This window comes from Notamacropus eugenii, chromosome 2 (genome assembly GCF_028372415.1).
Source record: "Notamacropus eugenii isolate mMacEug1 chromosome 2, mMacEug1.pri_v2, whole genome shotgun sequence".
NCBI lineage: Eukaryota > Metazoa > Chordata > Mammalia > Diprotodontia > Macropodidae > Notamacropus > Notamacropus eugenii.
Genome location: NC_092873.1, coordinates 527,258,835 through 527,273,686, shown reverse-complemented (window position 1 = coordinate 527,273,686; position 14,852 = coordinate 527,258,835). Strand labels below are relative to the sequence as shown.

Sequence of the window (14,852 nt, the reverse complement as noted above, 5' to 3'; positions counted from 1 at the left end):
AGGGAGCTGCTGGTATGTGTCTGGCCTCCAATATGGCAGCAGGAATCCCAACTCACTACATGGAATTGATTGACCCACAAGCAAGATTGTTCTCATGCTACAGGGTTGAGCGCTGTCTGCAAAGTGGATCAGATGCTTTCCTCCATATTTAAACTTTTTTGAAACCATTCTTAAAGGGCTTACTTCTTTTGAAAACCTTTGTAAAATGCAAAACGAGCATGGTCATTTTTCAAGAAGTAGAGGAAAGGGGGATTGGACATGGAATCAGATGTCCTGGGTTCAAATTCATGTTCTGTTTTTATTATCCACATACCCCAAGGCAGATCCCTTCTCTCTATGCCTCAGTTTTCCCATCTGTAGAATAAGACTCTTTAAGGTTTTTCCAACTCTGAAAATGTTTCTTTCCATGATCAAGTGAGAGGAAGACCAGGCATGCAAACAGTATTTAACTTGGGCAAATCATACAGAATCTTCTATTCATAGTAGAAAGCGCATCCTTAGAGAGGCTTAGGGAGGGAGTAGGATTCAGTAATTATACTTGGGCTATTCAATTCCAATGTGCACATCTTTGCACACCCACACATCAGGGTGTTTGGAGAGGGCAGCTTTCAAAGGCAGGGGAAAAGAGAAGGGGATATTTGCAGGAGTGCCCCAGTTGTCCCTGACCCAGGAGACTCGACTGCAAATGCAATGGTTCCATCAGTGGCACCATAAAGAATTCAATTAACTTCCAGTTTTATTGTCAGTATTTCCCTAGCCATTAGTGCCCCTTGGCTGTACCACTACAAAAGCCCGAGAGATGCTGCTCACATTCACCTCTCTGTTAGCAAGGATCTAAGCTATTCAAGCTCTTTCCTTTCCCCCTTGCCTTCCTTTTTCTCTCTCTCTCTTCCTCTCCTCTTCCCTGCTCTCTCCCTCCTCCTCTTTGTTCTTCCCCTCCCCCCTCCCCTTCTCTCCTCTACTTCCTTAGTCTCTCTTCTCTTTCTCTCCCCTCTCAACTTATACCATTTATTTTATAATACATTAATTCACATGTGAGCATGGATGGAAATTATTAGAAATTAATATGAACTGTGTCCCTGTCTTAGCAAATATATGATGATCAGCACTAATTAAATGGGCTGATCAGTTTTTTAAATGGCACAAGATTCTTCCTGTGCCTCCTGTCTCCCTGGTCACCCCCTGGTGCCTTTCACTAAGCAGGTGTTAAACAGCACCGCTCTCCTTCTCAGCCCAGGCAGAAGTGTTGCCTCTAGCATGTGAGGGGAGGCTGAGGTGTGGGAGCCACACGCTGGGGCTCTTTGATCTCTTGCCAAACTGGAAAACACAAGAAACACCTGTCTTTTACTGTGTCTATCTGGCACCCGTCCAGGCCAGGTGTGGGCCATGCTGCCAGAAGTCCTACAGCCTACATGTCAACATGGAAGGCCATTGGGAAGGAAGCAAGAAAGAAAAATGAGCTCAGCAAAATGAAGCAATAACTCCCCTCCCCTCTCTCTCCATGAAAGAAAATGCTAGATTGCTATCTTGGAAGAAAGATGAGTGTTGGCTCAGGGGAAGTGGAGCTGTTGCAAGGATTCAGCTAAATGCCACTCAAGAAACCGCTCTTAAGAACCTACTATGTGCCAAGAATTGTGTCAGGAGCCTACTATGTGCCAGGAACTGTGTCAGGAGCCTACTATGTGCCAGGAACTGTGTCAGGAGCCTACTATGTGCCAGGAACTGTGTCAGGAGCCTACTATGTGCCAAGAACTGTGTTAGGCACAGAGAACACAAAGGAAAAAAGCACTAAATAATCCCTGACCTGAGGGCAGGCAGTAGGCAGAGGAAGGAGCCTGGAGGCACAGGCCCTGAGTTTAAATCACCTCTGAGGTGATTCTACCTGGGTGATTCGCGACGAGTCAACAAACCTCTCTGCTTCTCGGTTTCCTCATCTATAAAATGAGGCTGCTGCATTGCAGGCATGGCTACTGAGAGTTCCTTCAACTTGATCCAGGACCCTGTGACATTCTACTGGGGATCCCATATAGTCAGAGAAGTAAATTCAAAGTCATTTTGGCAAGTAGGGGGAGGGAAGGAGGAATTGCTGATAACTGTCATTGTTGTTCAGTCATCACCCACTCTTTATGGTTCTATTTGGGGTTTTCTTGGCAGAGATATTGAAGTGGTTTGTCATTTCCTTCTCCACCTCATTTACAGATGAGGAAACTGAGGCAAACGGGGATAAGTGACTTGCCGAGCATCACACAGCTAGTCACTATCTGAGGCTGGATTTGAACTCAGATCTTCCTGACTCTAGGCATGGTTCTCTATCTACTGAGTCACCTAGATGCCAACCTAATAACTGAGAGGATTAGAAAAAACCCACTGTGGAATGTGGCCCTTGAACTGAGTCTTGGATAGAAATACAGATTCCAGGAGGTCAAAGGGGAGGTGGGAGGGATTCTAATCATGGAGGAGGGGTGGAAGAGATGACACACAGACCAATATGGCTGAGATACAGAGTTGGGGAGAAAGAGTACTATTAGTCTGGGGAAAAAAAATTCCAGTAGAATGGAAACATCTGGAAGAAAAGCCAGTTGTTCTGGTCTTTGTAGCTTTAGTGGATCACACTTCACAGCCAGCTGTTTAATAAAAGCTTGTTAAATATAGTGTCTCCATTCAAACAATTGGAGTCTTCTATTCCCAGCTCTTCCATCAACTCTCTGGAGGACAGTTGGTGACTCATCTCAACTCAGTGAATTGTTTAGGGTTCCCCATGGGGAGCCAGGCCAGAAAGATCTAGATGGCTTGCTTGTTACTGCTTGGCAGTGTCTTCCTCATCTTTAAAATGATGGCAGGCAAGCAGGTGGAATAGATTGGACCTCAGTGTTTTTATCCTTAAAATGGGGGAGTTGGGCTAGCTGACTTCCTCAGGGTCCTTCTAATCAATGATCTCATTTAAACATCACCAACACCCTGTGAGATGATGGGTGCTTTAGAACATGGAGCCAGACTTAAATAGAAAAAAATCTCTGCCTGTTGCAGAGTTGACTTAGAAAACCATGCATTAACATTATCTGCGTTCCACTGTATTTTTATTGATTTTGTTAACTATTTCCCAATTATATTTTAATCTGGTTCTCACAGTTTGTATCTCTGTTTGAGAGGACCCTAGCTGTGTGGTGTTGGGCAGCTCACTCAGCCTTAATTTGTGACATCTACAAAATGGTTTTTTTCATTGAGTGTCCTCCAAGGCACCTCTAGTACTAAATCTGTGCTCTTTAAGGTTATGGTCAGTCAATAATTATTTACTAAGCCCCTACTCTGTGTCAGGCTCTGTGCTAAGCACTGAGGATGCAAAGAGAGGCCAGGGTCAAAGAGGTTGCTGATCTGCATTAGGAGATGGAGTTCCCTCAAGAGAGTACTTTATAGCATTAAAATTGTATTTCTAGAGGGCATAAATATAACAATAATTAATTTAATAATAATATCTGCTGGCAATTTAATATGGCACTTTAACATTTACAAGAAAGCATTTTAAGTACATTATCTCATGAAAACTCCTTGAGGTTAGGGACTGTCTTTGTATCCCCTGCCCTAGCAAAGTGCCTAGAAGAGTACACTCTCCCTTCTCCCCCCCTCTTCCTTTTTCTTTCTCCTCCCCCTCCCTCCCTTCTCTTCCTTCATCCTTCTCTCCCCTTTTTCTCCCTTCCTCCCTGTATGTCTGTCCTCTCCTCTCTTCTCCCCTCCTGTCCTGCCTCTCCTGCTCCTATCCCCTCTCCTTCCTCTCTCTTTCTCTGTCTCTCCTTTTATTCTTCTGTCCCTAGCTTCATCACAGTACCTGTCACATAGCAAATCCTTTAAAAAAGTCCTTCTTGATTGACTGCTAAGAGCTGCCATGTATGTAGGGCTTCAAGGTTTACAAAATCCTCTGTACATGTGACCTAATTTAAGCAACAGCTATGTAACGCCAGTAGTACAGGTCTCATGATCCTCAATTTATGAATAAAGAAACTGAGGCTCAGGGAGATGACCTGTCCAAAGGGTCACAAAGATTTGAAAGGCCAGGGGTAGAATTTGAACTCAGGTCTCCCTGACTCCAGGACTAATTTCACATGCTGCCTCCCATAGTCCTATCCAACGGCTGTTGTTGGCAAACTGACAGAGGCTCATCATCAAGAGTTCACTTCACTAGTTCAGGGAAATTATTCTTTAGGACAGGGAAAGATTTTTCCTAGCGCCAGTAGATGAAGGAGCCACATCTGTGAATTGCAGATTTTTAGAGTATTTAAATATTAATTATTTCAGACAGGATCTGATGTTACAACCAAGTACACTTTAAATTTACATGTATTTTATACTATTATAAATACTATACTAGTATCTTATACTAGAGAATCAATGTGGAATAATGGAAGGGTGAGGAAGACATGGGTTCAAGTCCTGTCCCTGGCAAATGCTAGCCATGTTATCCTGGGAAGGTACTTCACCTGCTCCAGAGCATTAGGCTCTATGGTGGGCAATGATTTGCATTGATGGAGGGACTTTCCATACCAAGAATGCCCACTATATGCTAGCCATAAAAATTCATTGTTGAGTGTTCTGTGTTGTGCCTTTCCTAAGCCAAATAACTAGCCCCCTCTGCAAAGACGGGAAGAGGGAGGGGACTCTTCTTTAATTTTTACCGTTTATCTTTGGCTTTGGAAATACACTTCTCTCCTGTGTTTATTCTTGGTTAGTTTACTGAGTATGGTGCCTGACTCACAGACTGATCACTTAGTCTAACAATCTAGGTGCTCCCAGCAACAGCAAAGGGCACTGGTGGCAGCTGCCAGCTCCCTCTGAGCACTACTTGGAAGATCGAAGGAAGTATAACAGAGACAGCTCAGTTGCACAGTGGATAGAGAGTTGAGTTTGAAGATAGGAAGACCTGAGTTCAAATCCAGCATCATACATGTATTAGCTGTGTGGCTCGGGACCAGTTATTTGAACTTTGTCTGCCTCAGTTTCTTCAGCTACAAAATGGTGATGATAATAGCACCTACCTTTTCCTGGGTTGTTCTGAGGATCAAATGAGATGATAATTGCAAAGTCCTTAGCCCAGTGCTTGGCACATAGTAAGTGCTTAAGAAAAGCTTAAAAAAACCCTCTGAGATAGAAAATATTTCAGATACAGAGATAAATGTGGCAGAAGAAAAAATGTTGAGTTTGGGGTCAGGAGATCTGGGTTCAAATCCTGACTCCATTAAAATTATCTTTGCGACCCTGGGCACTTATGATCTCTGGATCTTACTTTTCTCACCTGTAAAAGGAGGGCAATGAATTAGATAACCTCTTAGGTCCCTTCCAGCTCCAAATTTATAATCCACTACACCTCCTTTCCCCTGCCCTTCCACCTTCCTTTCCTTCTCCTTCTCTCTGTTCCCTCCTGGTATATAAAAATGGAATAAGACTTGCAATAAAAAAAATCTGGTTTTGAGTCCTCCTTACATGTGACCTTAAGCAAGTCCCAGAATCACCCTAAGTTTTACCTTCATCATCTATACCTGGAGGAATTGAAATCTGCAACATCTACCTTGTAAGTGTTCCTTCAGGAAAAGTGCTTTGCAAGTTATAGAGCCCTGGGTGAATGCAAATTATTCTTCTTTCTTCATTATTTCATTAATTTACTAAACAGATATGCATGAAGAGTCTATGATGGATAAAGGGCTTTCTTTCCCATAGAATGTGAACTCCTCCAGGGTAAGAATTTTTTGGAGGGCTTGGGGAAGTTTTCTTTGTCATTGTATCCCAGCCTCTGGCATAGTATCTGGCAAACAGTAGGTGCTTAATAAATGATTCTTCAGTGAAATTCAATGGCATAAAGGGTACTTAGGTGCTTGAGGCCTAAAAAAAGATCAATTAAATGTGGCCCTGCTTTCAAAGAACCATGATCTACTAGGGGAAAAAAGACAAGGGTACATAGGATTCACTATGTGACTAGTATTGTGGCAAAGCAGGTCAGGGTTAAGGGCACACTTCAGGACCATGGACACCACAATGGTAACTATGCAGCTCAAAACCAAGATCTGGGCCTTTTTAGCAACAGTGTTTAAAACCTACTGAGGTCATGGTGGTCTGGGAAGTATTCTAGCCCTTTCTCACAGAGAGCTGAAAGAAGGATATTTACAGCCAAGGCCCATGGGCTCATTTTGCTTGACTCAGATTCAGGATGAAGGATTAGCCTCCAGTGAGAAATTTGGTATCTTGAACTTCTTTCCAGATTCACACAAACAGCCCTTTTTGGATATTTCACCCACCCACAGAGAGGATGGAATATTTTCTCCCAAAGATTTTAGGGCGCAACTTTTCATCAAGTTCTCCATAGCCTTGAAAGGCCCAAAATCAGCAACTTCTTGAGAAATAGCCGCTGAATCAAACGATCTTCTGGTCTGTCTTTAAAAACTATGCTCTTGAATATTACAAGGTCCTGTCTTTGAAGTCAGCAAGATCTGAATTCAAATTCTGCCTCAATTAATTATTAACCATATGACCAAGGGCAAGTCATATAACTCTGAAGCTCAGTTTCCTCAGCTATAAAATGGGAACAATAATAATGACGATGATGTTAATAATACTGGGGTCCTGTGAGGATCAAATGAGATCATATAATAGACTGCTTTGCAAACTGTGAGATATTGTATAAATATTAGCTATCCTTATTGTTTCTTGCACCTGTGTCCTTTTATCCCTCTGCATGGCTACCACTCTGGTACAGACCCCTGTCACCTCTCAACTGGACTATTGCTGTGACCTCCTTGTTGATTTCTCTGCCTCAAGTCTCTCCCTACCTCAAAACATTCACCATATAGCTAGCAAATTATATTCCTTAAATACAGATTTTTGCCCAGATCAAAACACACCAGTGGTACCCTATTGACTCTAAGATATAATAAAGACTCCTCAGCTGGCCTTCCACAGTCTCTTGCCTACCTTTCTATATCTATTCCAGATTATTTCCTTTATATATCCTACGTTCTTACTGAACTGAACTACTAATAATCTCCAAATTTAGCATCCCATCTTTCACATTCATGCCTTTGTAGCAGGTTTCCCATGGTACTATATGTGTAGGCCTTCTTATTGAATGAAAAAATGCAAAACTTATTTCTCTGTCAGTCCCCATGATTGAGTGCCATGTGGATTTTGATATAAATAATGCAATGAGGCATTAATAATGCATGGTTTAACTAAGAGGGTTGTGGAGGGGGCTAGGGAGAAGTTCCTAGGTGTTCTTGCATTCTGAAGATGTGAAGTCTCAGTTTACGTACCACATGATAAAGAGATGTGACGCTTTCATGCGTATTCAGTTATGCGATGATGATTTCTAATAAGTAGCCCACTGAACTGTCCATGCAATGTTAGGCACCTTCTGGTGCCCAGAACATTAGCACTGCTTACGTTTTCTCAAACGTTTTCTACTCTATCGATGTTGGTGCCGATTCTTTAAATTCTCAGTAGGTCAATTGCCTTGAGAGTTTTTCTTATGTTAGCGAAGTGTTAAGTCTCAGACACAAAACTTCAGTTCTCCAGTTTAAAAAATAATAATAACTAAGGCTGAGAGAGCTGATATGTTGCATGTTATGTCTACTAACCACCCAAATTACCTTGTATCTAATGACTTTTTATTTCTTCTTGTAAATTTATCCTCTCTCTCTCATTGTCTTTTTCCCTCCCTCCTTCCTTTCTCTCTTTTCTCTCTCCATATCATATATACATAACACATATATACATATTATCTATTATAAATTTTGTATAATAATTTACATATTACAATTTGTATCTACTTCTTGTGGCTTCTATTAGAAAACAATCTTCTTGAGAGCTGAGATTATTTTATTCTTTATATTTGTAACCCCAGTGCCTGTCACTTAAAGGGCATTTAAATACCTGCTGATCATATTGACTGATCTCACCATATGTTGTTTGCAGTTCTGATAATTTATAGAGGACCAAAACCCCATTCAACATATTACTATTTTTGCTTAACAAAATGTCAAGGATCATGGGATCATAGATTTAGAGTCAGAAGAGAATTTAGAGGTCAAGTCCAACCTTTTCTTTTTGTAGACATTGGGAGAGAGGTGGCCCAGTGAATAGAGCCTTAGATCTGAAGTGAGAAAGAGATGAGTTCAAATCTTGTCTCATATACTTACCATGCATGTGACTCTGGGCAAGTCACTTAACCTCTGTCTGCTTCAGTTTCCTCATCTGCAAAATGGGGATAATAATAGCACTTCCCTCCAAGTATTGTTGAGAAGATCCAATGAGATGATATTCATAAACTTTAAAGAGTTTTATGAAGGCTAGCTGTGGTGATGATGATGATGGAAATGGAGACACAGAGATTAAGTGACTTGTCTGTGGTCACACAAGTAGTAAGTATCTGAGGTAGGACTGAAACTCAGTCGTCTTGACTCCCTTATCTAGTTCTCCACCATTTCACAGTAGCTTACGGTGTTATTACCTTTGACTCTAACACTGTACCACATCTCCTATGAGTTAGAAGACCTATTTTACCTAATGAAGGGAACTATTTCTTGTTGTTTCCCAGAACCACTAGGACCTTGCTAACTGAATGAAGGAGATGTACCTGATGGCTCAAACTGCATGATTAGAATCAGGATCTCAAGGCAAAGGATCGTCAATGTCATGATCTCCCAGTTAGGGTCACCTTTCCTTACTCATATCTATGTTTAATGATACTGAAGTAGCTACTATGTACTATTACTTCCATGTCTGTAAACTGCCTTACACATATTATATTATCTAATAATTATTTACAGATATTAATATATTTATGTATATGTGTGTATATCTATATATCTTTTCATCCTCAAACGACTCTGAAAGGCAGGTGCGACCTCAAGCAGACCTGATTTAGAACTTTGTTCCTGCTCTTTGAATATCCAAGCATCAAACTAGACTTTTACCTGCAAGATGAAAATGAGGGAATCTTCCGTAAGAGGAACCCCGAATATATTCAAAGCATGAGACTTCTCTTGAGAAGCATTACGTATGCAAAGTTCTCTTGGCCCATCTGGGAGAATCTGAAAGTGATTGCTCTTTTATTAGGATGCCAACTTGGATGCACCAAATGGTGCAGCTTTATTTGTTGTTTTTTTCTTTCTTTTTCTCTGGAGCTGGCTCTTCTTGTCTCACCCAGACTGAAAGTGCAATGATCACTCATGGGCCTGACCCCACATCTGATGACCATAGGAGCCTTCCAAACTGGAGTGGGTTTGACCCTCATTGACAGCCCGGTGGCCTCTAGCTCCTGGGACTTACTTACCACATGGGTGCCTGATTGTTATCTCCCTATTAGCTTAGCCCCACTGGAGTTCAAAATTCCTAAAGTTAAGTGTTCCACCAAACTCAACATCCCCAATAGTAGGGAATATAGGACTTACTCTAACCCCCATGCTTGGAGCACTGCTTTGTTTGTGAATGGGACAGCACTACCAAATAATAAAAACAAGAAAATAAACATTGCCTTCCATTAGACTGTGAGTTCCCTGAGAGTAGGGATCATCTTTTGCCATTTTTTTTTGTATTTCCAGTACAGTGCCTGGAACATAGTAGGTGTTTTATTGAATAACTGAGAAAAGAGCTGATTGTTGGAAAAAAAAAAAAACAATGTGGTAAGCCAATTCACTGAATATTTATTAAGTACCTACTATGTTCTAGGCACTGTGCTAAGCACTGGGGACACAATTAATAAAAGAAAGACAGTCCCTGCCCTTATAACCTAAGGGATTGTTAGAATCTAAACCAACTTCTGTTAATTCCTGTCAAAGTCTTCCTACTGACATTGTACATTAAAATTAGGACCAACTTACTCAGGTTACTAGCATGGCCCTATCAAGACAATGCCAGAAATGCTAAAGCCACAATGAACTGAGGTTTTCAATGAATAACCAAGGTCAACCACACAAACACATGGAACGGTTTCTTTTGTTGGAAACAGATACTGTCTGGGAGAGAAAGACAAAGAACAAAAATGATGCCAATGCAATGCATCAAAATGATGAAGTCTTCCTTCACAATGAATTCCCCAAAATCAATGAGGCTAAGATCAGAATGGGGACACTTACAGGCTCCCAAATGAAGGTAGAAAGTGAACATTGTGAAGGACAGTGGAATGGTGCTGAAGCTAGTGCATAGACTTCCTTTAAAAAGTCATGCAAAGTTGTTTGAGAATCCAAAAGGCAGAGTTACCAAGAAGTTGTCATTGATTCTCTTAAAACCTAGAAGATTTATGCCATGGAATATGCCATAAGAACTCTATTTCTTGAATTCATATTGTGCTTCTTCCCAGAAAACCTAGGGACCATCAGGGACCAGTACAAGTAAAGCTTGCAGAAAGAAATCCCCACAATGGAAGAGTGGATTCTGACCTATCTGGCTTTATGAAGGAAGTAAATTACTTTCAGATTTCAGATTCAGATCACTATTGGACACCAATGAGAGATATTCCACAAGTAACCTACAACAATATCTAATTGGGAGTCAGGGTTGGGGAAGTTTTTTTTTCTGTAGAAATAATTGTGATGTGGTGGATAGAATGCTAGACTTGGAGTTGGGAAAAGCTGGGGTCCAACCTGGCTCTGACTCTTACTTGTTTTTGATCTGGGGGTGAGTTACTTCACCACTTAGTTTCATCATTTGTAAAATGAGGTGGCTGAACTAGCTGGCCTTTGAGGGTCCTTTCTGTTCTAAATCTACAATCCTATCATTAAAATTCATTCATAAAACACTTAATTTATAATGAGAAATCATCAGTACCTATCACTTACATGAGTTAAATGAACACAGTTTTTTGGTGAAATGTAATTTTAGGAGGTGAAATGGATAGTGTGCTGGATCTGGAGTCCAGAAGACTTGAATTCCCACCTCGCCTCAGACACATACTAGCTGAGAGACTTAGCTCTCTTTCAGCCTCAATGTCCTCATCTGTAAAATAAGGATGATGATAGCTGATGCTTTTCAGGAATGTTGTGAGGATAAAGGGAGAATATTTGTAAAGTGATTCGCAAACCTTAAAGCATGATATAAATGCCATTATTAATTTTTTTAAAATAAAAACTATTTTTATAAAATTTTTATAAATTTTAAAAAATTTTATAAAATATTATAAAACATTTTCCATGAAATTAGTAGGCCACAGATAAAATTTTAAGTCATATTTGAAATCAGCACTAAAAAGGCAAGATTTCATTTCATTTTATGGGTATAAGAAATCCTTTGGTTGTTGTCCAATGTAATAATAGTTGCATTCCTATAGTACTTGAAAGTTTACATACTGCCCTTTTGTGAGGCAGGTAGTATAGGTATGACTATGTGTATTTTACAGCTGAGGAAACTGAGGTTCTGAGAATTTAAGTGACTCATCCACCATCACACAGCTAAGTATTTAAGGCATGATTTAAATCCCAAGTATCTTCACTCTAAAGTCCAATGCTTTATCTACTAGCATAGGATGGAAGGAGTTTAGACTTGTGAATTCATCTATAGAGAGAGCTCCCTGTATGAAAAATCCTTCTAGCAGTGCAGATAGAAAACTAATATATTACTTATCATTCTGGAGTTTCTTGGAACAATGAGACACTGCATATCTAGGGTCGCTCAGGCAGTATATGTCAGAAACCGGACTTGAACCCAGGTTTTCCTGCCTCTGAGACCAGTTTTCTAACCATTATACCATGCTGCCTCTCACATAAAGTACTATAAAGTAATTATATAAGGTAGAAAACACTCATTGGAGGAATGAGGGGGTGGCACGTCATCAATATCTTAAAGGAAGTTAAGGCTTCGAAGAGGCAGAGGTGAGGATGGAGGGCATTCCATAAACAGGAAGCACTTTTGCAAAGCAGGGAGAGAGAACTGGAAAGCTGTGACTGACCACCCACCAGTAGATCAGCTTGGCTGGGATGGAGAAGGAACAAAGAATGTGAAAAAAATAACTAGAAGCCATATTGTGTAGGGTTTGAAATGTAAGGCTGATGATTTTAACTTCATTTTACCAGCAATAGAGAGTCACTAGGGATTTTTTAGTAGAGGAGAGACAGGGTCATATCTGTGTTTTATAAATATCAAAATGGTATCTGGGTGAAGGGTAGATTCAAAAGGGGAGAGTCTGGAAGCAAGGACCAATTAGAAGGCCATTTCAATAGTCTACATGAGGGCCTGGCATGGGATGGAGATTGTGTGAGTCTAGAGAAAGGGACAGATGTGAGAGATGTTGAGGAGTTAGGATCAAGAAGACTCAGCCATGGATTGGATATGGGAGTGAGAAGGAAGGAAGAGTCATGCATGACTTCAAGTAAATAAATCACTGGAGAAATCATTGGAAGGGTAGTGTCACCTTCAAGAGAAATTGGAAAGATTGAAGCAGGGATGGACTTGGAGGGTGGGGAGGATAACAAGTCTGTTTTGAACATGCTGAGTTTCATGGCTTGGACTTGACATTACGATTTCTAATCCCACAATATGGAGGTGAGTGCCAGTTCACCCTATAATGACTCAGCTCTTTACTAGATTCTCCAGAACTAGGTGAGGGAGTTTCTTCTGGGTAACATATGAGCTAGGCTTTGGAGGATGGGAAGGATCTTGGCAGATGGAGGAACGCAGAGTGAGGGTGTAAAGGGGGGAAGGGAGGAAGGGAAGGTCGTTTCAGGCAGGAAAGAAAGTACAGGAAATTACCAGCTTAAAAAAGCACATATCCCCAACTGATGAGTAAAGATCTCTAAATCCTTGGGCTTTGGGAGCCTCAAAGTCTAGCAGACAGAAAAGATCCTTCATTTTTTCAGGCCTTTAGAAACACTGATCCTTTCTGTCATCAATACTTTTCTATGATTTCAAAGAAAAAGTATTCTGGCTGTTTGTGCTTAGGAGTTCAATTGCCTGGCTTGTAGTTCTCTTTTCCACTTTAACCCCTGTCCTTATGCTAGGGGACTCCAACATATAAGTAAAGGTCCCCTTAAACACCAGGATCTCTCCATTCTTGGAACTCTTCACCTCCCATAAGCTATTCCTTTATTTCACTGCAGCCACTGAAGGGAGGATCCTACCCTCTTACTGCCATCACCCACATTTGTTCTACTTCTGGTATCAAAAATCTGGAAACTCCTTTCTAACCAGAACTTCCTCTCATTCCATCTCTCCCTATGCCTTTCTCCTCCTCCTAAATTTCTTCTTCCTCCTCACTGTGACCTCCAGTCTCACCACACTCTCAGTACCTTCCAGTGGTCACCATCTTGGCCTTGGCCTTCAGCACCCCTCCCCCAGAGTATTCCAGTAGCCTTCCTCCCTCAATGCTCTCTCCATAGAGGGATATTTATGAAGCCTAAGTCTGACTAGTCATTCCCTTGTTTAATAAACTCTAGCTGTTTCTTCTTAACTCTAGGATCAATCAATTTGTCAGTCATGCATTAATTAAGCATTTACTATTATAGCAGAAACTGTGTTAAGAGCTGGAGATCCGGGAGACAGTAAAACAAGACAGGGTGCTTGTGTTCCAAAGGAGACAAGAAATGAGCTCGATACAAAATACAGACAGATTCACTGGGAGGCAATTTCAGAGGGGAAGGCACAGATGCTGAAGGGACCAGGGAAAGGCCTCCTAAAGAAGGCAAGGTAGGAGCTAAGACTGGGGGAGCTAAGAAGTGGAAGTGAAGAGGGAGAATATTCCAGGTATGAGGGGGAGACAGTGAAAAGGTAGAGTCAGGAGATGGAGCATCATGTTTGAGGAACAACACATAGACGATCTCCCCTGTGATGTCATTGGTCCTCTTCGAGAACTAAGGATGAACATTAATGATTGCTTCTGAATTACAGAGTGGATGGAAGCTAGTAAAATGTAAAAAAACTGGGAATGTTTAAAAAATTATACTGTGTTATAGAAATGCTTGTTTTATTCCACAAATTAAAAAAAAATTACTGCACAAATTAAAAGTTAAAATAATAATTTTTTTAAACTGGGAAAGGTTGGAAAGGACCAGGTTATAAAGAGTTTGAAATGACAGAAGATTTTCCATTTGTTCCTGGAAGTACTAAGGAGCCATTGGGGCTCATTGAGCTGGGTGGCAGGGAACAACACGTTAGATCTACACTGTTGAAAATCACTTTGGTGACTGTAGACTGGATTGAAGTGGGGAGTGCCTGAAGTTAGGGAGAATAGTGAGAAACTATTATGGTTGTCTGAGTGAGAGGTGAGGAGGGTCTTGTGCTCAGGTCATGACTGTGCATGGGGAGGAGGGGAGGCATAGGAGAGATGGCGGGAAGGTAGAAAAGCCAAGACTTGGCAATAGATTAGTTATGTGGGATGAGCAACCAAATATAGACTTTTCTGTTTGGCATTGAAGGCTCTTCACATTCTGGTTCCAATCAACCTTCCCAACATTTTAACACATCGTTCCATCTCATGCACTCTCTGATCCACCCAAACTGGTATTCTAGCTGTTTCTCACACCATACTCCACCCTCCCATCTTCAGGACCTTGGGTTGGTTGTCCCCTATGATTGGAATATTCTTCCTCCCTTAATAAATGTGTTGAATATTAAATGAGTGAACTGAGTTTGAATCTTAGCTGTGCCATTTACTATCAGTGTGATCTTCAGTATATCGTTTCACATATCTAGATCTCAGTTTCTTCATCTGTAAAATGTTGGAACTGAACTATTTCCTGTAGTTCCAGGAAGTTCCAGGGGAACTCCTTAAATCTATGGAGTTATAGTCCCAAGATTCCCAGAGGAGAAACTAAAATCCTTTGTTCCTGAGCTATAATTACCATTATCTCAAATAGTTTTCATTGACTTCATACTTTCAGGTT

At 40.9% G+C, this 14,852-nt stretch overlaps 1 protein-coding gene across 1 annotated transcript in view; it reads right to left on the bottom strand.

Moving 5' to 3' along the window:
• Window positions 1-14,852, bottom strand: part of SGIP1 (SH3GL interacting endocytic adaptor 1) — a 277,554-nt gene that overhangs the window by 88,228 nt on the left and 174,474 nt on the right. The window contains exon 11 of the mRNA XM_072649764.1: window positions 8,955-9,071. Coding sequence (XP_072505865.1) covers window positions 8,955-9,071 — 117 coding nt within the window. The remainder of the gene's footprint in view (window positions 1-8,954; window positions 9,072-14,852) is intronic.